A 26811-nucleotide genomic window follows, 5' to 3' on the forward strand; every position below is an offset into this window, starting at 1 on the left:
GCATATGGTAAAAAGTATTCCCTAAAGTGGTTTGCAAATTCAGCCCAAGTCATATTATCCATGGTTGGCTGAATATGCTGCTGAAACCAATCTTTCGCAGGTCCTTTCAATGACATTTCCACCATAATGATGGTCTGTCTCTCATTAGCTTGCAGGCGTCGAGCATTACGTTCTACTTCTTCGAGGAAATCGAGAGCATCGCCTGTACTGTCAAACTTAGTTGGCTTGAGACGCATATAAGCCAAGACGATATCTCGATCAGTGAAAGCCACGTTACGCAACTGTTGCTGCTGTAGTTGCTCACGATGCATACTCTGCACCTCAGCCTGATTAGCTTGCATAGCCGCAATTCCCGTAAGGAACTGATTCAGATCAAACCCCACAACATTAGGTTGCTGGGCTTGGGCTTGCGCTTGCACTCCAGGTGCCTGCGCCTGGGCCTCTTGGCCACCTCCTCCTCCGTGAACAGAAGACTCATCTTGAGCTTCTGGATGGACGTCATGCGCCCCTTCTATAACATTACGTGCTGCAGCGGCAGCTCGCTCTACTTCTTGTCGTTGGTCAGACATCCTGACCATGACAAACAGCGTTACTTAGCCACTTAATCACATATTATCGCAAACGCGTACCGTAATAAACGCGCATCTCATCACAAGCGAACACACACGTAAGACAGACCCACATCCTAGAGGGAAAGCTGAAAGTTCGAAAATCAAATGAATACGTAACAAAGACAAGACTTGAGTCCTATGTGCTGCAGTAGAATCCTAGGAAAATCAATCACTCTTCTAACATAAGCAATGGTAACTGGACCATGCTCTGATACCAACATTGTCACGACCCAATCTCAGGGCCGAGACCGGCGCTAGGGAATGGGAGTGGTTGCTCCGAAACCCGTAGCAAGCCTAAAAACGTAAAATAATTTTTCGCAAAACACAAATGTCATGCATGACATACATAAACACGTGTCATGCAGAAGCACACATGCCAGGCACACATATTCTCTGGCAGTCACAATATATAACGCAGCAAGCGTAAAACGTTTAAAACTTTAAAACGTTAAAGTTATATTTACAGAAAACTATACATACAAGCTGACTTACAAAACACTTATCTACTGCAGCTCTAAGAGTAAAGTAATGTTTCTTTACATACTCAAAAATACAGACTTCTGGAAGTAGGATAGAAGTCCGTTGCTTCAAAGCGTCTTTATCCTGAAAGGAAATCTGTGAGGGGTCAGTATATTGGGATATACTGAGTGAGTTCATACATTTACTAGTAAGTATTCAAATAAAACATAAAATCGTAATCAATCATATGCAGCCAAGTACAGGATCCGATTGAAACCTTAATCCTCAAACATACTAATAATCAATCGATCAACCCAATCATAAATATCAATCGCGAGTCCAACTCGCTGGTGGCCCAGCCACTAGATACGGGGACTTCCAGGCTACACCGTAGCCGAGTTCACTCTGCGTATCTAAATCATAACTCAATCGTAGATTTCATATTCATCATCAGCTCCCAGCTGAGTTATATCAAAACTGGTGATCACACAGTCCTATTGTCGCCCAATAGGTAGCACGTTCCATCGGATCAATACTGGTTTCAAATCCAGCATATGCAATTCGTATAAAAGTTTCACATATAAAACATGCAATTCCAATATAAAGCAAATATAAAATAGTTGCTTAAATAAATACTTTAAAAGCAAATCATATAAACTCACAGAAAACGCTTATCCAAAAATACGTCGGGGCTTTAGAAACGTCAAGCTTCCCGAGCTCCTGGTCCAGCTCCTTCTTGCCTTGCTGGATCTAAAACAATTTCAAAACATTTGACTCACATCAGAATCCTATTCTAAGATTGACTCTAGACTCGAGACTCGACACATAGAACTCTTACTAATCGTCGTGCTTCTCTCGCATATCCCATTAAACGATATCAAACTCGTTTATGGATCGTATAACATTTCTAATTCCATCTTCTTATATCCTCATTAGGTTAACTACTATTCGATTTCTGATTCAATACGTGGATTCCATTAATTCAATCGAGGCACGAAGACTCAGGGTGCGAGAATCGAAGGGTGCACGCTCGTGCAGGGAGGTACACGTTCGTGTACCTTGGTACACGTTCGTGTACCATATGATGGTACACGTTCGTGTACCTTGGTACACGTTCGTGTACCATTGATGGTACACGTTCGTGTACCTCAAGTACACGTTCGTGTACCACAGTACACGATCGTGTACAGTCGTGCACGATCCCCCGGAATCGATTTCCGGGGTTTCCGACCTGCTATATACGCAAAAACGCTCCAAACTCAACCAAAACGCATATTCTAAGCTCAAAACGCTATATATCAATCCTATACTCGATAAAACGATAAAATCGTTTCGTGGCCTAAAACTTTGAATCGATATAACTCAAAATATAATCAACGAATCGGTAAAACGTCAAGCTTACCGTGATTACCCGTCGAAATACGATCGTTTGGAGTTATAGAACGTCGGAAACGGACGAGAAACGGAATCGAACGATGGAACCGTAAGTAACGGAGCGAGAGAAATAAGAAAGAGATGAAGAATGAAGACTCTGGATCTTTCATTCCTTCATCTGAAGGGTTTTAATACATAACCGGCTAATTTGCACTTTGGTCCTTGAAACTTTTCGAAAGTTTCAATTTAATCCAAAACCTATTTAATTAATCTTTCTATTAATTCAGATACGTATTATTTATCTCCGAATAAATAATACTAACTTAAAATATAGATTTTCATCGAAAATCCTCAAATTTCTATTTTCGGGCTTAATTGGCTAATTTGCACTTTAGCCCCTAAACTTTGCATAATTTGCAATTTAGCCCCAAAATACCTCCACATCCAAATTTTCAACATTAACTCCTTAAATCCCGCTAATTGACTCATTAGATTTTATTCTTGAATTTCCGATATAATTAAATTAAATTCTCTTTATTAATTTATCGGAAATCACGACACGTGGCACGACGTAATTATCTTAAAATATTTTGGGGTATTACAGTAGCAAAATTTAAAACCAAATTGAAATATAGGCATAAGTTTGGTATAAAATATAGTTAATTTATTAACCGTTTACTAAGAGTTTAATATTAGTTAAAAAAGAAATTAACTTGCTAACCGTTTACTAACAGTTTCTTATCGTTAGGGGTGAGCAAGAACCGAACCAAACCGAAAGACCGAACCAAATCGAACTGAATTTTGTTGTTTGGTTCAGTTTTTCGGTGAAAACGGTTTGATTCGGTTTTTACTTTAGGTAAACTTTGGTGTTCGGTGTTCGGTTTGGTTTGAGTGTTTTGAAAACCGAACCGACCGAAAAACCGAATTAACCGAACTTTAATATAAAATATATTTATTTTTTAAAAATAATATACATTTATACTTATATTTATATATTTTTTGTTTTTATATCTTAATTATTGTTGATATATGAGTTTATAATTGTTATTTAAACATATATGGGAGTTTATTAGACTCTAATTATTTAATATTTCAATTAATTTTAATATAAAAGTTTAAAAAAAAATAAAAAAAAGTAAAATTCGGTTTTAACCGAACCGAACCGAACCGAGCCGAATTTTTTGGTTTGGTTCGATTTAGTTTTTTCACCTCCAAACTAAAAGTTTGGTTCGGTTTGAAAATTTTCCAAACCGAAAAAACCGAAAAAAAATTCTAACCGAACCGAACCGACCGATGCTCACCCCCAACTATCGCATTACTAAAAAAATAGAAAATACAAACCAACAAAACCTATAATAAAATTTTAGGGAAGAACATTAGAGTGCCATAAAAGGACTGACATTACTTAAAATTTCCTAATTCTTAAAATGACTGAAACTCCAATTTTGCAAAAGTGACGGGACAACGGCTGACATCTCGATCAAAAGTTATACATCTCATAAGAGGTGTCTATAAAAATTATGAAATATTAAGAGCCAAAACAGCGTAGATTTCCAACAAATTCACACATATACAATGTAACAATAGCACAGCAGTATGAGAAAAGCAAACAATCTAGAAAGGAGATTAAAGAGCAGGAGAATGTGGAATTCTCTATTATTGTTGACAAGTCAAATCCAATTGCAATAAAGCACTTCCTTTTCTTATGCATGAGACATTTTTTTAATCAGTAAACCACTTCTTTTCCAATTACTAATTTACACGTTCAGCCAATAAAGCACTATCTCCTCCATTAGCCCCAAAAACAACTATGACGAATGCGCTTCACCACCACCGCCTTCAATGCCACCATCGTCGACAAACTTATAGTTTCTTCCTTCATTGTCAACAGATAACAAATGATAACCCGAGCAATTAAACGTATCCGCAATGACATGAACCTGGCGAAAACGACCAACGGAAAACTGCAAACCAGCACCTCCGTCCAAAACCAACGATCGACAACACATTGTTGCCGCCTGCACTGCTTCCAACAAACCGATCAATCAACAACCCATCAATCAACAATATACAAATTTAAGCTAGAGAGCGACGGCAGCGGAAGATGATACACTAACAGCGGCAGCGGCGAAATCGAATTACTGAAACTTAAACACAATTTTTGTGTGTTTTACTATGAAATCGGTATAGAAAAATGGAGGGATTAGGGTTGTAGCTGAAATAGATCCAAATAAAGGGGGAAATGGCCAAAATGACGGAAAGTAGAATAGATGGGTAGATTCAAACTGTTTTGCAATTAATAAAGTATGTCTGCAAATTGAAAAAATATTTTTCAACACAGACTAAACAAACCGTATAAGTGAGATTATTTTACTATTTTGCAGTGTATGGTCTAATTTCCTCATTATTTTAAGTAACCGTTTATCCTCTAATTAACTCTATAAAAAGCTCATTATGAAATTAGAGGGCCAGACCCAATTCACATCATCATCATTATCATCATTGATTCATGGCTTAATACATCTGCGTGTCCCTGCACTTTTCTCTTTTTGCACATAAGGTCCCTGCACTAAAATATCCTATCATTTAATCCCTACACTTTAACTTCCATCATCTCGAGATCCCTTTGTTAACTTCCTGTTAGCGCGTGCAGGACACGCGCCATTAATGAGACTAGTATTCATTTTTGTAGTTTGATATATACAGATAAGGTCTTTGCACTTTAATTTAGGCCCCTGCATTTTTAATTTATTCAAATAAGGTCCCTGCACTTTGATTTTATAGAAGCAAAGTCCCTATAATGTTTAAATAAAAATAAAAATAAAAATTTATTTTAATATATATATTTTAAAAATTATATAATTTTTTAATTAATAATATAAGATGTTAATGAAATTTAATTATTTTTTTATAATATTTAAATTAACAATAAGAATATAAATTAAATTAATAAGAATATTATATTTTTTTATTTTTTTATTAGATTATATTAACAATCACTTTCTAAAAATAAATAGGGCTTTTTATATAAAATGCTGATTTTGGCAGCCCATTTACTTTTATACAGGACAAGTTAAATCTTTACTTTACCTACCTCATTTTCTTACTTTGATAACTTGTACTTCAAATTTCTTTCTTTTATACGATTTTTCTTATTTCTCTCAATCATTCTTCTTCTCCACGATTTCTTTTGAGCTGTGAAAGAAAATTTTCACGATTTCTGCTCCTTCGCTTCCGCAGTTCCGCCTCCTCCGTTCCGCCTCCTCCGTTCCGCCGTTCTGCCTTCGCCGTTCTGCCTTCGCCGTTCCGCCTCCTCCGTTCCGCCGTTCTGCCTTCGCCGTTTCGCCTCCATCGTTCCGCCTTTGTCTCGCCGCGTCATCTTTCTTTTATCTTTTTAATTTTAGATCTGAAATTTTTTGTTCTTTTTTTTTATTTTCAGATCTGTAATTTGTTTATCTTTTACTGTTAATTCACCATTAAACATGTATAAAGAGTATCTTTAAAGAATCTAATACTTATTTCATGTTATATAGAGTAATTTTGTGATTTTATATAATAAAATCCTGTTATTTCTGCATTTTTTTGTGTTTTGTTGTATTTTTGCGCTTTTTTTATTCTGCAGAATGATTTGTTGATGATGATTGATTGCTGAATTATTGTAATGTTACAGTGTTGTTGATTTTATGTTGACTTTATGTTGATATTATGTTGATATCTACTGATTCTTTTTATTTTAACATTGACAAATAAGATAATATTGTCTGTGAAATAAACTTTCGTTAGATGAAATGAAACTGTATCATAACCGTCTTTGTCGAAATTTAGTTAGGTATGAGAGGTGGAACGCAAAATAGTTATACAAGTGATTTTGAAGAAACTGTACAGCTGCAAAGAGAATTGAGGAAAAAAAATATTTTGAAATAAATTTCTTTAATTTGTGAACTGTTGTGTTGGTGTATATTTAATATATTTTTATTTTTATATGTAAGAATAATTTTATTTTTTCATTTGAATTATTGTTGTTATTTTTTCATATTGTTTTGATTACTTACTATGCTAATATCTTTATCTGATTCATTTATTTTAAACATTTTGTACCTTTGTTGTTCTTTAGTAGAATTACTACTATCATATTAACAAATTATCAACATAATGTCAACATGATATCAACAATTAATGCTAATTTAGTTGTAAAATGAGAACATCGATTGATTTAAGCAAAAAACAATCAACATATTATCAAAAACATGTCAACAAGTCATCAATACAGCAATTTAACACTAACTTTACTTTTCTTTTAATGATTGAAAAATCAACATGTTATCAGCAGTATATCAACAACATGTCAACATAAAATTGAAAATCAAAAAAAGTAGAAATACTTATCAACATAATGTCAACAATTAATCAACAACGAATCAACAATTAATGCTAATTTAGTCAAGATGTTTGTAAAATGAGAATATTGATTGATTTAAGTCAAAAACAATCAACATATTATTAAAAATATATCAATAGTTCATTAATACATCAATTCAAGACTAACTTTATTTTTCTTTCAATGATTGAAAAATCAACATGTTATCAACAACATGTCAACATAAAATTGAAAATAAAAAAAAGTTGAAATACATATCAACATAATGTCAACAATAAATCAACATAAGGAATAAAATAAAACATAATTTTTAAAAAAATTGTGACAATCTATAAAATATCAACAAGAAATCAACAACATGTCAACATGATAATGCTAACATATCCTTATCTAATATCATTTAAATTTTGTTTTTTTAGTTTATTTCACGCACAAAATTATCTAATTTGCTAATGTTTTTTTAGAATAAATTTTTTCAATGTTAAAATTAAGGAAATACCAACTGATTATCAACACAAAATCAACATAAAATCAACAACACTGTAATATTATAATATTTCAGCAATCAACCATCATCAATAAATCGAACTGCAGAATAAAAAAACACAAAAATACAACCAAACACAAAAAATGCAGAAATAACAAAAATTTATTGCATATAACCATAAATTTATATTACATAACATGAAATTAACATTATATTCTTAAAATATAATCTCTATACATGTTTAATGGTGAAATAACAATAAAAAATTATAGATCTGAAAATAAAAAAGAAGAAGAAGAAGAACAATGAATAAATTATAGATCTGAAATTAAATAGATGACGACGATGAGCAGAGGAGATGATGGCGTTAACAAAGATGACAACGGAGGCGATGATGAGAACGATGACGGAGGAGCGGAGGAACAGAGGACGGCTCAGCAGAAGACGGCGAACGGTAAAAAAAAGAGGAAGATGAACTGAGAGGAAGAGAGAATTGAATGATGAGGAGAGAGAAAATAAATGAAATTATGATTTATATGCTGTTAGGGTTTAATATATAGAGTCCGTATAAAAGTAATAAAATAGGCCGCACATGATAGTTTAGAAAAGGCAAATTTGGACCCGTATAAAAGATAAGAAATTGGCAAAGTAGGTTGTTTGTGTAAAAAGCCCAAATATATATGATTTAGATTTTAGAGTATATATCTTAAATGAGATCCCTACTCGAAATATATTAAATTTTTGAAGGCGACTTAAATAAAAAATAAAAAATCATTGGTATAGAATATCATTTTTTAATAATTTAATAAAAAATATTAAAATTAGTTTTATTTATGTGAGTTAATATTTACTTTAAAAAAAATCTAGTTCACTTTTATTTTTTAACGTAATAAAAAAATTAATTAACTTTACTTTTTATTTAAACCTAAGTAATAATTATTTAAAAATTTAATAAAATTATATTAACGATCAATTTATCAAAAAAATATGATTTAAGTATTAGAGTATATTTTGTGAATGAGATCCTTACTCAAGAAATATTCAAAATTAATTTAAAAAAAATAAAGGTGACATAAAAAATTATTAAGAAATTAGAAATCAATTCAGACTTTCACCTGATATGTCTCCTCTAAAAATAGAAGTAGACAACTCGGACTTGTAAGCTTATATAACATACTCAATTTCGAAGTTGACATATATTAAGATCAACGTCCGTTTACACCTCTAAGTGCGATGTTATTATATTATTTAAAAAAATAAAAATTTATCGGTATGAAATATTATTTCAATTTTTTAATTAAAAAAATATTAAAATTAATTTTACTTTTCTAAGTTAATTTTTTACTTTTTAAAATAAAAATTAAATTCACTTTTATTTTTCAACATAATAAAAATTAATAAATTATATCTTTTTATTTATAGATGAATAATAATAAATTAAACATTTAGTAAGAATAATTTAAATATTCAATAAAATAATAGTTCAAAGATAGAAATTTAGACATTATTATTATTTAAATATGTTAAATTCATACCCTTTAAAAAATATAAATTTTAATATTTTATACTTAATTTTAGTTTTATTAAACTAAAAATTAATGCTTATTTATACACAATCTCTATATTTAAAAGTGCAGGGACGTAACATTAAAAAAATTAAAATTGCATGGATCTAAAATTAAAAAAATTGAAAGTGCGTGAACGGTGTCTTAACAGAGGGACCTCGGGATAATGGAAGTTAAAGTGCAGGGATTTAATGATGGATATTTTAATGCAGGGACCTCATGTGTAAAAAGAGAAAAGTGCAGGGACACGCAGATGTATTAAGCCTTGATTCATTGTCACCATGGGGTCTAGGGCTGAACTAAAATGAACATTTGATTCAATCAAATTTAAAATATCAAAGAAGGAGGGAGCAGTGTGGTTCAGTAATGGGAGCAGTTAAAGAAATAGAATTAGAAGAAGAAGAGGAAGGAGAGCGTGCGTTTTCCGATGACTACTTCTTCGACGGAATCGGCAAACCCATTCCGATCCTCAAACCCATCCCCAATGCCCCGTCTCTTTTCTCCGACTATTGTCCCGGTTCTCCCATCGCCGTCTCCCAATTGCACCGCCTCCTCTTCGTTGCTCATCCCTCCGGGTTTTATGTTGCCAGAACTAAGGATGTTATGGACCAGACAGACGGCGGCAGTTCAGTGCAAGAGCTGAGCATAGCTGATGTCCCCATCGCCAAACTTCACATTCTTTCACTCTCTTCCGATGATTCTACGCTGGCCGCTGCTGTCGACGCGCATGTCCATTTCTTCCGCATTCATTCTCTTCTCAATCAGCAACTGAACCCGTTCTTCTCCTGCTCCTTGCCCCAACAAGCGACTGCTGAATTTTGTTTTGTCAAGGATTTCAAGTGGAGGAGAAGGCCCGCAGCAGCAGCAGCAGCTTCTTACATTCTTCTCTCCAATCAACGCAGCCTATATCATGCTGCTGCTCTTTCCTCTCCTCTCCAACATCTCATGGACAATGTGGATGCCGTTGAATGGAGTTTCGACGGAACCTATATATCTGTGGCTAAGCAGAATGTTCTCCATATTTTGTCCTCTAAATTCAAGCAAATATTGTGCATATCTCTGCCCTTCAACTCATGGACTGCTGATTCTCCCGACGAATCCACTGTTAAAGGTTTATTTCTACTTCCCCTCTTGATAATTATTTACAACAAACATAAGTGTACTCCCTTTTTTTATGCATACAAGAATTAGAACCATAAGCTGAACTTAGAACCACACAAATAAATTAGAACAACAAGTTGAACTTCTCCTAGTCCACCTGAATTTTATTCATTAAATATCACAATATTTAGCTCGTTTCTTACTAGTGGAAACCTGTTTTTTAATTCGTTGCAACTCATATCATTACATTTCCTCATTTGGAGTTCAATGGTTCTTAGTTTTTTCTTTTCTTTTATTCTTAATTTTAAACCGTACTGGCTTGAGCTATATTAGAAATTAAAATAAAAAGATAGTATTAAGGGGCATTAAGAAGTCTTTGGCCTTGTTTCCTTGAGAGAACCTTCTATTTGATGATAGCTGACAAAAATCAACAAGTCTCCAAGCTCAAGCCAACAGCTTCAATTTTTTTAATAGCTTTAGATGCGCATTTTAACTTCCCTAGTCTGTTTGAAATCGCTCTCTATTGTTATCTTTTGTAACTAAGATATTTCTTCAATAACTGCACCAGTGGATTCTATCAGGTGGGTGCGTCCTGATAGCATTGTTATTGGATGCTTTCAGCAAACTGCAGATGGCAAAGAAGAAAATTACCGCATCCAAGTACTTAGGAGCAAAGATGGAAAAATTGCTGATGTTAGTAATGTTTTCCTTTTATATTGGACTTCAAGTATTTGTAGCTAATGCATGGTAAAATTATTTGTAAGAGTCCGTCCACCCTTATACGTTTTCTATTTCAAGTCAAAACGTTAAACTATTAGAAAATTGGCTTCAGTCCTTTAAAATTTTAGTTGATTTTTTACTGACATTGATATTAAGATTTGATTGAAAAAAAATATTGCAATGGTTTGTTGGTACTTTGTAAATTGTATTTGAACTTTTTTTGTGAATGTTAGCAATCAGGATATATAAAATTGCATGCTTCTTTATGGAATCTCGTTCAGTAGTTGATATTGTGGCTTTCTTTAGAAGCTTGGTAGTATATTTATGAGAAAATCTCATGTTTAAACAACTTGTTATTAGGGGTGAGCAAACGGTTGGTTGAACCGAATTAACCATCTATTTTGGTTAAATTCGGTTAAGGATTTTGGTTGATTCAGTTAATAAATTTTTTGGTTTGGTTACAGTTAAGGGTTTTAAAAATTCGGTGAACTGAATATATTTTATCTATTTTAAATATTATTCTTTATATTTTTATTGATTTAACCGAATTAACCGATTTATTTGGTCAGTCCGGTTTTGTATTTTTAAGGATTCGGTTAATTCAATCGGTTCGGTTAAAGAGATAAAGTAATTCGGTTAAATCGGTCGCTTCGGTTAAAAACATCATGGTATATGTATATATTATATATTGATATGTATTTCTCAGTCCCTTCACTGGTTTGGGATATTAATTTGTGACTATATTAGTGAAAAATCTGCTATCTGTAGAAGATATAAGGTGAAATATAATGCATGTAAACTAATATCGTACATACTCATCTTTAAAAAGTAAATAATGAATCATTCTTTTCTGTTATTTCCTATAAATCGCAAGCGTCATGTCCTGACATGTATTTTATATAATCTATAATAATTCGCCAATGTTTTATGGTTAGAAAGCTACGTGCTTAACTTGTTTCTTTCTCCTCCTCATCGTCATTATCAGCACCGTCATTTTTTATTTATTTTTGTTATATGTGATTGGTGATTTGTCTTAGATATGATGTTCTTAGTTTTATGTTTCAACAAGTATGAAGTTCATATAGATGCTAAATTTCTGTTTATTTGATTGCACAGAAACAAAATTGATCACTGATTTTGCTACATCTATGTTGCAGGCTTCTTCAAAGGTCTCTGTGTTGTCATATTATGACTTATTTTCTGGTCTAATTGATGACATTTTACCCTATGGAAATGGACCGTACTTGCTTTTGAGCTATTTAGAACAATGGTATGTGATCTCACATCTGTGAAATTTTCGCAGTACCTTGTTTTAAAATATATTTTATTTTAAGCACCTTGTAGTTGCTATTGTAGTTGCTACTTTGATTTTTTTCTTTATTGAGCTGTTCATCTAAAAACCTTGCCTTAGCTATGTTAATTTTACGTTTGAAAGTGAGTTGAATAAAATCTGATAGATTTTTTAGTTGTTTGATTGTGTTTAATTTCTGATGCTACCCTTCATTTAATCATAATTGTCTACTCCTTCAAATAACAGTGGGATAGAACCTCTATCTTCCTAAAAGAATTGAAATTTTTATATTGGCTAAAGAGTGACTGCTGAATTTTGTCAAATAGAATACACTTGTACTAAATTTCTTATTTTGACTATTTTGGGAATAGGATATACCAGCAAAGTATCTTATATGGAAAATGAATGATTTATTTAGTCAAATTATCTGTTTTTAATCTTGATTTAGATATGTATGTTATTTTAAGTGCACAGTTTAAAACCTTTAAGCTCACATAACATTAGATTACTTATTGATCTTTTGATGTTAAATCAATAAGCTGTTTTGCTTATTTGTTTCTTATTTTCTCTATTGCTCTTGCAATTAAATATTTTGACACGGTGACAAATTTTTTTCTAGTGAAGGGAAAGTATGTCGAGTCAAATTGTGCCAAAAAGAAAAAGTTGATAACTTTTCTCATCCTGGTTATTTCTTCAAGTTTTTCCAACTATTTATTCAGGAGTAGGATTCTTCTTTTTTGATGTAGGACCGATTGGGTAAAAGTAAAACTATTTTTCTTAATTGAATTTTATAGTTTAATGTTAGTAGCAAAACATATGGTTTTGGAAGTTATTACTTCCTCAGTCATAAAAGGATTGTTCACTATTCCATTTTGAATGTCCCAAAATACTTGTTCACTCTTATAAAACCTAGAAGTATCCAAGTTAATTTTTCTATTTACTTCTCTTATTTACTCTTAGTTAATGTCACAACCTGCTAATAGTATTTATGAATATACAGGAATATGAAAGTAAAAATGAGTGAAATTCTTTTAGTTAGCATAGAATTAATTATATTTTCTTAAATTGTGTATGAAATAGTTTTGTGAAAGTTTGGAAGATTTTTCTAAGTGGGAATAGTCAATAGTGTTATACAAACATTTGTTAAGAGAGGAAGAATTGTGTCACGAAATGAATTTAGTTTCTTTTCTAAGTTGGGCGCATAGAGGATTTAAATTGAAATTTAATAAATTCATTTTTCAACTTTATCTTTCAATTTGACTGTTGCTTTAGGCATGTCCCCGTCTTTCCAAGTTTATGTCTTTTGGTTGACAGTTTCACTTTCTGCACTTAATTACAGCGGCCTTGCAATTACAGCAAACAAGAAGAATACAGATCAGCACATTATGTTACTTCGATGGTCAGTAGAGGATGATATGAGTGAAACTACAATTGTTGATTTTGATCGGGATACTTGGATCCCAAGGATTCATCTTCAAGGTTCCTAAACTTCTATTCTAAACTTGAGATTTTTCACTTTGTTATATGTTTTCTTAATGGAGTTCATTTCCGAGAGAAAATACTAATCTGTTACAGTTCCAGTAAGATATTGAATGCATTTGATGTGTATAGTTCACACACAGATGCAACAAAGGCAGCTAGTTTGTCTCTAAATGAACCATTCAAACTGATCTATTATTCAGTAAAATTATAGTTTAATATTAGTCACAGAGTTAAGGATTATCTATAGTTTCCTTAATCCTAAATCCATAAAATGGTTGGCACAACTAGATCAAGGAAGTGGTTTATTATGCTAGAGTATTGTAGAAAGTATGCGAATTTCATTGAACAGGTTATTGTATTATGCTCCTTCCCTCCCAAATTGATAGACAACTTAGGAGAAACACAAGTATTAAGAAGTTTAGCTTATCTGGGCAAAATGACTTAATCTATTAGAAAATATCATATTTATTCTTATTTATGTAGTAGTATTTTTGTTTTTAGTATCTTTTGTTTTAATATAATTAATGAGGGAATAAATGTCAATTAATCAATTCAAATAATAAATATCTACGTATAATTTGGGACAAAAAAGTAGAAACATTGTCTATCAATTTGGAATGGAGGGAGTAGTTGTCTTATGATTTATTATGTGATTATAATAAAGTGTTCTTGTCTCATTATTCTTTGAACTACAATTTTATTTTTTATAATTGATTATAACTAATTGCTTATATGTTGATTGCTCTTTAATTGTGCATTATAGTCGTGTAACCATTGCCTAAATACGCACTTTTTCAGGTAATGGCGATGATAACTTGATCATGGGGCTTTGTGTTGATTATGTTTCCCTCTATAAAAAAGTCAAAGTCGAAGTTGGGCTTCAAAAGAGAGAACTTTCACCAAGTTGTGTTCTTTTCTGTGTTACACTTGAGGGAAACCTTGTTATGTTTTATGTGGCAAGGTAATTGTTTATGATGCTACTTTGCCATATTATTAGTGCTTGTGCTAACAGCTTAAGTATTGTAATTCTTCAATCTTTCATATTCATGCTTTGAATATTTTTCTGTAGTGCTGCTGAACCTACCACTTCATTTGAAAATGAATATACCCTTACTGATGAGGAAGAAGATTCAGATTTGCCTGCAGTATCCGTCGAGTGTAATCTTCCATTTGGGTTAGAAAAAACAGATTTCAGCCTTCAACTAAAGGAGGCGAGTGACAGGGAGCCAGATATCATTAAAGGTAGTGAACATCCTACAAAGAAAGACCTCATGCCTTCTGGTAACAGCAAGAGTTCAATGACTGCAGAGCAAATATCACCCAAAGATGCTAGTACTGAAGGGGCGGAAATGGAAACTGTAGTGAACATTAAGCCATCTGTCTCTGATGGCCAGGAAAAAGCTTTTGTCACAAAGATGTTCCTAGGTGTAGATGGTCAACAGGTGGAGTCTCTTAAGAATCAAAGCATAAATATGACACAATTCTCTCTTAAAAATTCACCCCAAGAAGGGACTAGTTGTTTTGTCAACCGTTCCAGTGAAACTGAAAATAAAAAGTACAGTGAATTCAGACCTGCTCCTGCTTTCTTTGAGAACGCTCCTTCAGTTCCCAGCCAATTGAACAGTAAGGATGTTGTTCACCAGCCTAAGGATTCACGAGTTTCATTTGGTTCAACTGGTTTACAAGGTGCACAATCTGAGCCATGGTTAAGTGAAAAGGTTACATTTTCAGGGGGCCCTGAAAGTAGATCTTCAACTACGGCTTCTGCTCTTGTTCAAGGGCATACATCTGATAAAATTGGTGTTAGTGTTGGCACAGGAAATTTTCCTGGGGCCTTTGCTGGAAAGCCTTTATATCTGAGTGATAGTGTTGGTAATATTCCTTCAGCAGATTTTTCTGTTGGACCAGCACAAAATGTGGGGCAGAAAGCTTCAGTGAAAACTGGGATGATTGATTCATTACCTTCTATTCGTAGCTCGCAGTTGCCACCTCAGGATTTTCTTACATTTGGAAGGTCTGCGAGCCATTGGCCTTCCACTTCAAAGGATGCCCGCAAATTGTCTTCCCCATCAAATTCTGAGCCATACTTATCAAGACAATTTGGCAATGTATGTATGCCAAGATAATACCTGTTAACTTTTTCATCTAGACTCTCATAGCTCTCTTTGCAATTTCAATGTGCTGAGGTGATTTTCCTTTATTCCAATTCTTTTTGCATCACTCTCTCTTTACAACATTGAGAGGTAATTGAAGATTTAGTACTCTAATTAACTTTGTAAGATTCCATTATTTAGTGATTCACCACTTCCCTCTAATTGATTATTGTGCTTGCTACTCCTTGCCTCATCGGTGACTTGTTGCATGCTTGTGTTCTAATTGCATTTTTGGAGACGTTCTTTGCTATATTTTTTAGTTTATTACTGTGTGAGTATCTCCTCCCTCCATTTCTCTAAAAGAGTAAACATATCTTCTTCAGATTAAAGAGATGGACAAAGAGTTGGATTCACTTTTAGAATGTATAGAAGAACCAGGTGGCTTTAAGGATGCATGCCTTGTTTCCCAAATGGGTTCAGTTGAAGCTTTGGAGGATCGCATGGAAATGCTGTTTGGAAAATGCAGAATGTGGAAGGTAATAGTTCTACTTTTTCATTGTTAGTCATCTCTTAGGTCTTTTTTCATTTATTGTAATAGGTTGTAGATGTGAACCGAGTGACATTTTCTTGTTATAATTTCTTTTATCCTTCGTATGTCATGTCTTATAAGATGGAATAGTGGGTGTGCTTATATTAAATATCCCATGACAAGCCTACAAATCAAACTGCTTGAGATGGCTGGAGAAGGTCTGCAGTCCCCCTATTAGCACATAGGAATAAGCTCAATTTCCTAGTATTAAAGCCTGCACAAAATAGTTTTACTGTTTTTAAAAACTAAGTAATATTGAACTTGTAGGTGACTAGGCGTATGATTTTTGTACTTTGGGGATAGGCTTATTATCTAGTGACTCAACTTGCTTATCTAGATATTCTGAGATCATAATATATAGCAACTTTTCAGGAGTCAATTACACTTTTTTGCATGCTAATGTGATGAAGACCTACATGGTTGTGTCTGCAATGTATGTTGCATGTACAGAAAGGGATTGGCGGCTCAATTTGCCTAGGTCCTGGATCAAAAGATGCTAGATGGAGAATAATTGGCACGGTTGAACTAAGGTTAAGAAAATGAAGCCCAAGATATTCAATGAAATAGTTGATAAAAGAAAATCTTTTCTGCGATTCAATAGCTATCTTCAGTTAATACTTCGTAAGTTAAATTTTTTGTATTGACCCAATCAATGAGCAGGAATCTAATTTGAAAAATTAGTAAAAGACTGCCAGCGGTTATTGAAAATAATATTTGATTCCTAAGGATTTGAGTTTTTGTCCTAATTTTTCTTTTAAATGATATTCTTTTTTTGATTTATCTTTCTTTTTAGTCAAGAAGGAGGATACTGGTTAGCAGAACTTTTATGAATGAATCATTCCAAGAAAAGCCTGATGATATTGATTTGTTTTTCCTCATCTTATTTTGGATGAAACATAGAATAGAATGATTAGTATTGGATTCTGTCCCAACACAAAAAGAAAAATCTATATCTATCTGTCTATCTGTAGTATATTATAAAGCTCAGCCATAGATAAGCATTATGATAAGTGGATTGACCACTGATTGTCAAGTGACAATTTTTTTTACTGAATAGCACCTTTTTTATTTTTTGTTCTCATTAGTGTCAATTTTCATGGAGTAGACACGTACGGGGTGTATACCAAGGTTCTATTGATGCCTTACTCTTAATTTGCAGAGCATGATGGATGAGCAGCTTGGAGAAGTCCAGCATCTTCTGGATAAAACTGTACAAGGTATTTCAGCTACCCAAGTGCATACTGTCATGAACAGCTAATTTATCAGAATACAAGAAACTTCAATGATTCTTTTAAAATAGTTCAGATTATGTATGCTTTTATCATTCTATTATCAAATACTAAAAGGTGCTATTCTAGTTATTTTTTGGCAAAAGGTTTGAAAAACTACCCACCTTTCAATTTTTTTCCAATAGCACCCTCACCTTGTAATTATTTCAAAAGCACCCTATTTCGTAATTTTTGATTTCAATAGCACCCTAAATTTAAAAAAAAAGATGATTTTATAATTATATTAAACTTTTTTAAAAAATTAAATTTAAGGGTCATTTTATACTTTTTTCTACTTGGACAAATTCAAATAAATCCCTTAACTTAAAAACCTTTCAAATAAATCCAATAAATAAATAAATATATATTAATAATTTAATTTAAAATTAAAAAAAAAAACGAACCCGCTCCGGAGGAAGACGAGCAGCTCGTCTTCCTCGGAAGACCAGATCTGGTCTTCCGCTATCCATGGAGGAAGACCAGCAGCTCGCCGGTCTTCCTCCATGGAAGACGAGCAGCTCGTCTCCGGATTCGGCTACGCGTCTAATTTTATTAAATATTTATTCATATTTTTTTTTATTTTGTGAAAAAGAGGACTTTTATGTATAATTTAAAACATTGTAGAATATTTAGAACTTATGATAAATATGAAGGATTTTCTTTTGAATATTAACCAAATGAAAAAAGTTCAATTTGATACTTTAGGGTGCTATTGAAACCGAAAAATACAAAATAGGGTGCTATTGAAAAAATTACAAGGTCAGGGTGCTATTGAAAAAAAAATGAAAGGTGGGTAGGTTTTCAACTCTTTTGCCTTAGTTTTTTTACAGCAATATGATGATACTTTGGTGAGCTTTAATCTCCCTGTTTGTTATAGAAAATTCACCATGATTTTAAATCATGGTCATGATATTGCTGAAAATATTTGTATAAATATATATCTTACGATTATAGTAATTAAAGTGGGTTATTAAGATGATTTATCATTTTATCTTGAGGTTCTCTTCTATACATTCATATGCGAGTAATTATGATAGAATATTATTTATTAAGAAAGCAAAGCAGAAATTCATCTCCTTGATTTTTGTTTCCCAACTGCCAAGAAACAAAAAGAGGGAAGGGCTTAATAAAACTGGGAGGGGTAGAGACATTTTAAATGCCACAGGGTGACGTATTGTTCAGCTCATATGCAGTATTGAAGCTTGTTGGTGTCATCTATCTGCGGATGTGTATGATTTGTTGTTGAAAAGATGGATTACCACTTCACATTTAATTTTTAGCATCTTACTGCTTGAATTTCTCATTTTATTGTCCTTCTCAAATGTAATTTCCTGCTTTGAAGTTTTGAGCAATCTAATGTTCTCATGGGCCAAATTGTTTCTTCTTCTGGTTTTCAGTTCTGGCCAAGAAAATATACATCGATGGTATTGTTAAGCAAGCCTCTGATAGCCGTTATTGGGATCTTTGGAATCACCAAAAGTTGGGTTCTGAACTTGAGCTGAAGAGGCACAATATATTGAAATTGAATCAGGTTTGATAGTTATTTTAACATATAAGCAATAGTACATTTGGTATTCGACATTCATTTCATTGCTAATTTCATTTTCAAATATAGGTTTTGACTGATCAAATAATTCAACTGGAGAGACATTTTAATACCCTTGAACTTCATAAATTTGATGAAAATGGTGGAGTTTATAAAGGTCGGAGGGCATCTCAAAGTAGATACGGGCCTTCAAGGTATAATGGAAGTTATAGATTTCCAATTCATGTTTGTCTATCCTTCTCCATGGATCAGAGTACCAATTAAATAGGAGGGATAAAAGAGCTCATAAATTATTACAATTTTTGAAAGAATAACATCAGATGGTTATATTTTCTGGAATATATTCAACATAATAGTACATGTTTTCCAAACTCGTGAGCAAGTAGACGATCAAATTTAGTTCTCGACAAACAATTCCTGGTCAAAATTTCTAATCTGTTGAGAAAACAATTCTGCAGACAAATTCAGTCCCTGCATAGTTTACATAACACAACTAACTTGCAAGTAGCAGCGGCTGAACAACTTTCAGAATGCCTGTCAAAACAAATGGCTGTACTGAGTATTGAATCGCCTGTTAAACAAAAGAATGTGAAGAAGGAACTATTTGAAACAATTGGTATCCAATACGACCCTGTTTTCAGCTCTCCAGATTCAACAAAAGTTGGCAATTCCTCTTCACAGAAGATTCTACTTTCTGGTTCTGCATCTAACAGATCTCAGTCTAGAAGACGCCATTCAAGTGCTATAAAGAGTTCCGATTCAGAAACTGTGAGGAGGATAAGAGACTCGTTAGATCAGGTAAGTTTCATCAAGTTTTATCTTAAACTGTTCTTTCTCTAGGCTCATTTCATTTTGTAATGCTAATGGCCAGTTCATTATTTATACTTGTTTCCAAAACTAGTTTGCTTTGTTCGATGGTTAAGTTATGTGCTAAAATAATATGAGAAATGGAATTAACAAAGTTATGTGGCTTTCTTGGTACACTTTTGGCAAATTCACCTTTTACCTTGTATGATTTTACAAATTTACATTTTAAAATTGGATTGTTATAAAATCAATATAACCTTGAGTGTTAAGGGGTCCAAATTGGTAGGATCACTTTCTATATTTGACTTACATAGTTCAGATCCAAGCTTTTGTGGATCAAATATACATGGAATCTTGGGGTTTTCAAATTGGTATCAAGAGCCTACAACCAAACAAGATTAAAATCCATCTCTAATACTCACCTATAAAGTGGCTTTAAATATTGTTCATTGATTGGAACCAAATAAGATTAAGATCTAAAGGTCATATCAAATTAGCCACAGATATACTCGATCTGATTTTCTCTTCTGATTCGTTTGTATCTCGTGCTTCCTGTGAGGAACATCTTGGTATAGTTTGAGTTCTGATGACAGACATGTGCAAAGCTATGGCTATGGCTGATTCTTTGCTGCAAGTGTTAAATGGCTTGAAGATTATCTTTCTCATAAACTCTTTGTGATAATCCTTAAGATAATAACGAGTAAGGTCTGAACCTTTTTTGCAGGTTTACAACTTGTCTAAAACTCTTTCTTTTTTGCTGTGCAAACCTAATTTCATTTTAGTTGCTATTCTAGTGAACTTTGTTTATTTGGTGGTCACGACAAAAGAGATTACTCTGTTTCTTTTCTATTCTTTGATTTCATTATTTTACTTTCGGAAGTTCAAGAGGCTAGTGCTAAAGACTTGCTCGCTGTTGATTTGAAGTCTTAATTGAGATTTTATTCATGTCATTTTGAAACAAATGCTAATGCTATTAATTCTAAAAATTAAAGTTTTATGATATTTTTATGACTAATGGCGTATAACGTCTGAACCTTTTTTGCGCTTTTGCTACTATTCGTTCAACATTGTTTTTACTTTTTCTTGTTTATGGATTTGTAGCTTGAGCACTCTGTTCTTGATGTTGGTGACTTTTTTAGCTAATGCCTGATCATTTAGATGTGCAATGAAAATGATTGTATTCTGCCATCGTTAGCTAAATAGTAATTCAGTTGACTCGAATCTCCTATTCAAGCTCATTCTTGAAGGATTCTTATCAATTTGTGTCCCACACTCCTGCCACCTTTACTTCTGATGCATTTTGTCTGGTACAATTAGCATTTTTCATTGCATGTTATTGGTTTTGATCCCAGCTTCTTTGTTATTTATTCAAGTGAAAATTTTGATATAGATCTTCCTATTCACATATTTGATGCTTCTGAGATCTTGTGCTAACTTTCTTGAGTATGCTATTTCATTTGAATTTGTTGTAGAGCTGGGTTAATTTTGAGCCCACAAAAACAACTGTAAAGAGGGTGCTTTTGCAAGAAACTCAGAAGACAAGTGTGAATAGGCGACAAGTTGACTCTCCTGGGGTGGTTAGATCAGCAGTTAGTCACCTAAAGGACCTGACTTCTCCTTCAACGCTTGTGTCTCAATCTGGACACAAAGGTAAGCCATGAATAATTGCAGGCAGAAAGTTCTTATTATACTTTCTTCTATTACCTGCTATGTAGCATGGAAACAAAAATGTTGAAATAAAAAATGGCAAAATGATATTTTTTACAAGAATAGGTTACAAATGTTGATTTTCAGAAGTATTTCCAGAAATGGAAATGAAACATCCAAATGTAGGACTCGAGAAGTTTCTGTGCAACATAGATTACCTGTAACTAGTGGAGAATGATTTGCTTATGAACACCATTTTTTTCATTTGTATTCCACAGGCATTCAACACACACTCTATAAACAGGCTTTTGAAGCAAAATCAACTCCGTCGAAATGGAGTAATGAGTCCCTTGTGCCATCTCAATCTACATATCAAGGAATGGGCTTGAGGACTCCTTTCATGGAAAGCAATGATGATGTACAGCCATCAATATCGCCATTCCGAGCATCACCTATGACAAGGCAAATTCTTGCCAGTGAAACTAGCAATGTGATGGCAGATAAATTAAGTGGTAGCAGCTCTACCAGGAATTCTGATTCGGTGTTCATCAATGAGAGCAAGTCAATTCTGCTATTTGAAGGTAACTACATAATAAGTTTTCACTCTATAAATTTACCTGCATGATGTCAGACTTGGAAATATTGAATGAGATGCTTAATAACCATGCAGAAAGGGCTGCACTTTCAAATTCCGGGATTCAATCTAGTAATAGTGGACCAACAAATGAAAAAGGTTAATTTCTCAAATTTCACGGTACAAGTATTGAGACTTCATGTTGTTGTTTTTCTAACTTCTGCTGCTCTAGGTGTTTCCTCCCTTCCTGGAAAAGCTCCCCAGTTGAGTATTGCAGCAAGTGGAAGCCAGCCTAGTGAAAAAACATCATTTTCTCAGGCATCCTTAATGCCACTTTCATCTGCTACATCTCCAGCTGTCAACTCATCAACAAAATTTGCAACTTTTGGATCTAATTTATCTTCAATTGCGCCATCCTTGTCGGCTATCAGATCTAAAACCAAAGTTGATGTTAATGAAGCAGTTTCTTCTCCGGCTTTTCCTTGTAACTCCTCCCTTCAGGCTCCCAGGTCACTGTTACCTTTGCATACTCCACCTGCAGTTTCAGTTTTATGTAAAACAGAGCTTCAATCTGCTAGTGGAAAAATGCCACCCCATGTGAATCCAACCCTACCTTCAATATCAGAGCCTGGTAAAACAGAAGCTCAACTTCCTTTAGGTAACACCTCGCCTTCTTCACTTTCCACATCAGCCTCTCCTCAATCATGTCTTCAATCTTCAGCTGATCCAACTTCTCTTTTGACGCCAGCGCCGTCTGCATCGCAGTGGCAACCTTTGCCAGAAAAATTGAAGTCAAGTACAGATGCGGATACCTCTACTGCAGCTCCAAAGGCACAGCCTGAAATTCCTACATTTAGTTTGAAAGTTGAACTTCCAGAATCATCTGTTCGTGAAACTGACACTTCAACTGGGAGTCAGTCCAGTTTGAACAGCATGGCAAGTCCTAAACCACCATGTGATGTTTTTGAGGAATCATTAGCTTCTGATAGTGCTGCAAATAGAAAGAACACAAACTCAGATTTTGCAATTACTGAAGAGGATGAAATGGAGGAGGAGGCTCCTGAGGTGATTAGTTTGGGAAGTCTCGGTGGTTTTGGTCTTGGCTCAACCCCTAACTCAAATGCTCCAAGAACAAATCCATTCGGTGCTTCATTTGGTAATATAGGAACAAATCAAGCAAGCTCCTCATTTACAATGACTCCACCCAGTGGAGAACTCTTTAAGCCTGCATCATTTAGCTTTCAACCTCTACAGCCCTCCCAACCATCTCCACCGACAAATATGGGTGCATCCCCTGGTGGTTTTGGTGCTAAACAAGTTGCTCAAACTCCTGCACCAAGCGCATTTGGCCAGCCAGCACAGATTGGAGCAGGACAGCAAGCACTAGGATCAGTTCTTGGTTCTTTTGGACAATCAAGACAGTTTGGTACTGGCAGCTTTCCTGGTGCTGGTTCAGTGGGAGGTTTTGCTACTACTAATGCAATCAGTGGCTCTTCAAGTGCAGCCACCAGTGGTGGGTTTGCAGCTGCTGCTTCTACTGGTGGTGGCTTTGCTGGTTTGGCCTCAGGCACTGGGGGATTTGGTGGATTTGCTGGTGGGGGCTTGGGATCAGGAGGTGGAGGGTTTCCAAATCCTTCTTCTGGAAATGGTAGTTTTGGGGGAGCTGCTGGTGGTGGATTTGCGGCAGCAGGTTAGTGTCATTTTAATTTATAGATTTAAGATCAATCTTTGTCATGGTCATTTGCTTATAAAATTTGCGCAGGAGGTGGATTTGGAGCTTTCAACAGCCAGCAGGGATCTGGTGGTTTTTCGTCATTCAGTGGTAATACAGCAGGCAATCAGCCAGGAATTGGCAGTTTCTCAGCTTTCGGTGGAAGTACAGGAGGAACAGGGAAACCTTCGGAACTCTTCACACAAATGAGGAAATAGGTTAAGGACCACTGGTTAGATTGGATTCGATGCTGCTACTCGAGCTATAATGTTGTTGTTTATAAGCAAATACAGCTATCTTTCTCACCAGAACAGGTTAACAACGGATGTTAAAAGAAGTAGTAAAGAAAAAGGAGTAAATTCGATATACATATATAAAATTATTCTGATTTATGTTATTGGTATTAAAGAAAGTACTAATCAATGAAAGGCAACCTAGAGTTTAGGATTGTTTGGCATTATATTCCAATATTATTATTGTCACAATCCGGACATAAACTTGTTTAACAATCCCTTCCAATTGTATTACAAACTTTTGCCCATTAAACACACAAAAACAAACTAGAAAGTTGCTTCAAACAGGAACCCCTAGCTCAGAAATCTTCATTATCCGTTTGTCCAGCATGCTCTTATGCTTCTTCAAAGCTGATGCCATAGAAGCAACCTAAACCCATACAACCAGAGATGCATATATTATTAAGTTTATCATTTTCAAGGACTTATCAAACGAGATAACATGTTCCATTTACCTCAGCTCGAAGCTTTAACGCCTCCCTACCAGGGATTTCTCGTAGTCCATCCATTAGATCTAACATCAAAATGAGGTTACTGTCAAGTATCAAGGTTAAACCTCACACCCAGAGCTAATAAGTCGCAAAAGAAAATTTTACCATCTTCTACTTTAGGGCCTATTTGGATCAATTCTAGTGTAGAATTCATTTCATTTCATTTCTAAATGAATTCTATTTGAAAATGAATTTTTGTGTTTGGTTTTCCGAATTTTAAATAAAATGAAATAAATTGAATACTGTATTTCGAGTGTAAATGCAAATTTAAATTGTGAAAATTCATTTGAACCAAACACATATTTTGTAGAAATTCAATTGAATTCCATAAAAATTGTGAAATTCATTTAAACCTAACAAACCCTATGTCATAGGAAAGTAACTACAAAACAAATTCATCACTTACAACATGCTTTTGTAGCTAAAACAAAATTTCTTAGAGATTTGAGTTTGAGATATTACTTCAAAATTCAAAATTATTCCATGCCCTTAGCTAGATAGATCATGACCGAGTTGTGGAAGAAACTGATTTTGTAAAAGTTTGAAATTCCTACTAAAGACATGATTGCAGATAAACTCTATGATCCAGCTCAAGCAACATTTTCCTTTCCTTTTCAGTTATCTTTGTTTAGAACCAAAAAACTCATTCGAAATATTATTTTTCAAATTCATGATCCAAAAGCAAAGTCAACTGGAAAAATATCGATAAGGCTAAGAGTCAAATTCCACCTTCAGTTGGAAAGAAACAGAGAGTAAGCATCAAATCCTTGTCATGCATAATAACTAAAACATGGAAAGCTCTAAAACACAGACCTGCAGCTTGTGTTTCGACACTGTAGACTGATTTAGCAAGACGTTGAATTTGACTTCCAGCATCCCTACAGATATAGATATACTTTAACTAATCAAACCGGTCGAGGTAATAAAGCGTAGCAGAAGAAGAGAGAACTTACCTGAGCTCGGTATGGCCGTGTATCATGTCCTTTTCAGCAAAAGATGCTCTTTCAAGTAGTTTTCTGCTCTCGTTCTTCATCATATCGACAGAGAGATTCAACTCATTGACATTCTTTTCAGCTTTAAGAAATTTTGCCTGTACACAGATAAACAGATGACTGCTAAAACACATAATATAACAAAAACGTTGAGGCTCAAATATAGATATAGGTCCAAGGTAAAATAAGGTTGTACACAAGAATTACCTCTTCACTCTTAAATCGGCCAAATGTATGATGAAACAAAAACCTTCTTGGACCTGTAAGTTGTGAATTGTGAAGAAAAAATGTCTACCCATTCAGTGGCGAACCTAGAAATTTTGTATAAGGTGGACAAAATTATACCGAAAATTTACAAAATGGATAACATAAAAAGGTGATCAGTGCTATAAATTTTAAAATCGTAAAACTATATTACTAACGTATATACTCAAAAATAAGGTGGTCAACTGCCAACCGTAAACTTTTCCAAGGTCCGCCCTTGTACCCATTAAGTAACATTTGATGATGTTTTCCTAAGATATGGGGTTACCTTACCTCGCATAAGAAGAAGAGCAGCTGTGACTGCAACGCCAGCAACCTCAGTAGGGTGGTCCTTAGCAATCATCAACTCCTCTAAAAAATCCCAACTTTGATTCTTCCATTTCAGTACATAAATAAGTTATTAGGTAATGAAAAGGGTAATTAATACCTTTAATTTGATTGAAAAAAGAGTGTTGATAAGCTTGGAAATGGGAAATAGCTTGATCCTGCAAGCACCCAAGATGGGCAAATGACTCTTTGGTACGCTGCATTACTCCTTGCTTCCTTTCTTCTTCTCCTTCTCCCATTCTCTTTCTTTTTCCCCAAACCTCGATAACTTTTCATTATTAGGCGACTCTTAAAAATGAATAAAGCATCATTTCACCCCTCAACTTACCACACAACATCAAAAACGTCATTCTCAATAAAACTTATTAAAAACATCCACAATTTGTTTATTTTTTATTTACTAACCGGTGTTTATTTCATACGATAGTTCTGCCACGTCATATTTACAACAAGTCAATGCGCATTTGCGATAGACAATTTTTTTAATTATTATTTATTTTTTTATCATTAAATATTCCACATAGCTAACGAATGACATGCCACAACAGTCGTGTTATATAACCTTTTTTTGTTTAAATTCATGAGATTTAATTTGAAAGACATGTTCTACTAAAAAGGCAATGAGTTTTTTCTTCTTCTAATAGAGGTTTCGGCTTCGAGTCTCAGCGCAACCAAACTAAAGCTGATTTAACATATGTCTAACAACTAATTTAGATTAGATCCATCTCTGGAAAAAAAGAA

General features: G+C 33.9%; 2 protein-coding genes across 3 annotated transcripts; one reads left to right on the forward strand and one right to left on the reverse strand.

The window, feature by feature from the left end:
* Positions 1 to 9183: 9183 nt before the first annotated feature.
* On the forward strand, positions 9184 to 24160 carry LOC126670682 (nuclear pore complex protein NUP214). 2 transcript variants are annotated; one of them, XM_050364493.2, is made up of 17 exons: positions 9184 to 9985; positions 10544 to 10668; positions 11853 to 11965; positions 13326 to 13465; positions 14267 to 14429; positions 14538 to 15576; positions 15945 to 16097; positions 17310 to 17367; positions 18816 to 18949; positions 19034 to 19158; positions 19423 to 19762; positions 21244 to 21421; positions 21697 to 21999; positions 22089 to 22151; positions 22225 to 22650; positions 22741 to 23682; positions 23755 to 24160. In XM_050364493.2, exons 1-17 carry the CDS (start codon positions 9241 to 9243, stop codon positions 23919 to 23921), a joined length of 5214 nt encoding a protein of 1737 aa, XP_050220450.1. In that variant the 5' UTR covers positions 9184 to 9240; the 3' UTR covers positions 23922 to 24160. The 2 variants fall into 2 exon arrangements, with proteins under 2 accessions (XP_050220450.1, XP_050220449.1); XM_050364492.2 differs by having other exon boundaries at positions 22225 to 23682.
* On the reverse strand, positions 24070 to 26341 carry LOC126670683 (RGS1-HXK1-interacting protein 1). The gene is made up of 7 exons (XM_050364494.2): positions 26171 to 26341; positions 26017 to 26094; positions 25687 to 25739; positions 25441 to 25577; positions 25301 to 25365; positions 24452 to 24510; positions 24070 to 24366 (listed from the first exon to the last, which is right to left on the reverse strand). The coding sequence occupies exons 1-7, from the start codon at positions 26307 to 26309 to the stop codon at positions 24277 to 24279; spliced, it is 621 nt and encodes a 206-aa protein (XP_050220451.1). The 5' UTR covers positions 26310 to 26341; the 3' UTR covers positions 24070 to 24276.
* Positions 26342 to 26811: the final 470 nt, after the last annotated feature.

The sequence above is a fragment of the Mercurialis annua genome, linkage group LG2 (genome assembly GCF_937616625.2).
Source record: "Mercurialis annua linkage group LG2, ddMerAnnu1.2, whole genome shotgun sequence".
Taxonomy (NCBI): Eukaryota; Viridiplantae; Streptophyta; class Magnoliopsida; order Malpighiales; family Euphorbiaceae; genus Mercurialis; species Mercurialis annua.

What these genes read in the sequence shown, in the direction of transcription:
- LOC126670682 (XM_050364492.2), top strand. Translation starts at nt 9,241, where the DNA reads ATGGGAGCAGTTAAAGAAATAGAATTAGAAGAAGAAGAGGAAGGAGAG. An exon ending in GTTATGTTTTATGTGGCAAG is followed by an intron (nt 14,430 to 14,537) that starts GTAATTGTTTAT and finishes ATTTTTCTGTAG; the next exon opens with TGCTGCTGAACCTACCACTT. An exon ending in ATATATTGAAATTGAATCAG is followed by an intron (nt 18,950 to 19,033) that starts GTTTGATAGTTA and finishes TTTCAAATATAG; the next exon opens with GTTTTGACTGATCAAATAAT.
- LOC126670683 (XM_050364494.2), bottom strand. Translation starts at nt 26,309, where the DNA reads ATGGGAGAAGGAGAAGAAGAAAGGAAGCAAGGAGTAATGCAGCGTACC. An exon ending in TGCTCTTCTTCTTATGCGAG is followed by an intron (nt 25,740 to 26,016) that starts GTAAGGTAACCC and finishes CACAACTTACAG; the next exon opens with GTCCAAGAAGGTTTTTGTTT. An exon ending in TGTCGAAACACAAGCTGCAG is followed by an intron (nt 24,511 to 25,300) that starts GTCTGTGTTTTA and finishes TTTTGATGTTAG; the next exon opens with ATCTAATGGATGGACTACGA.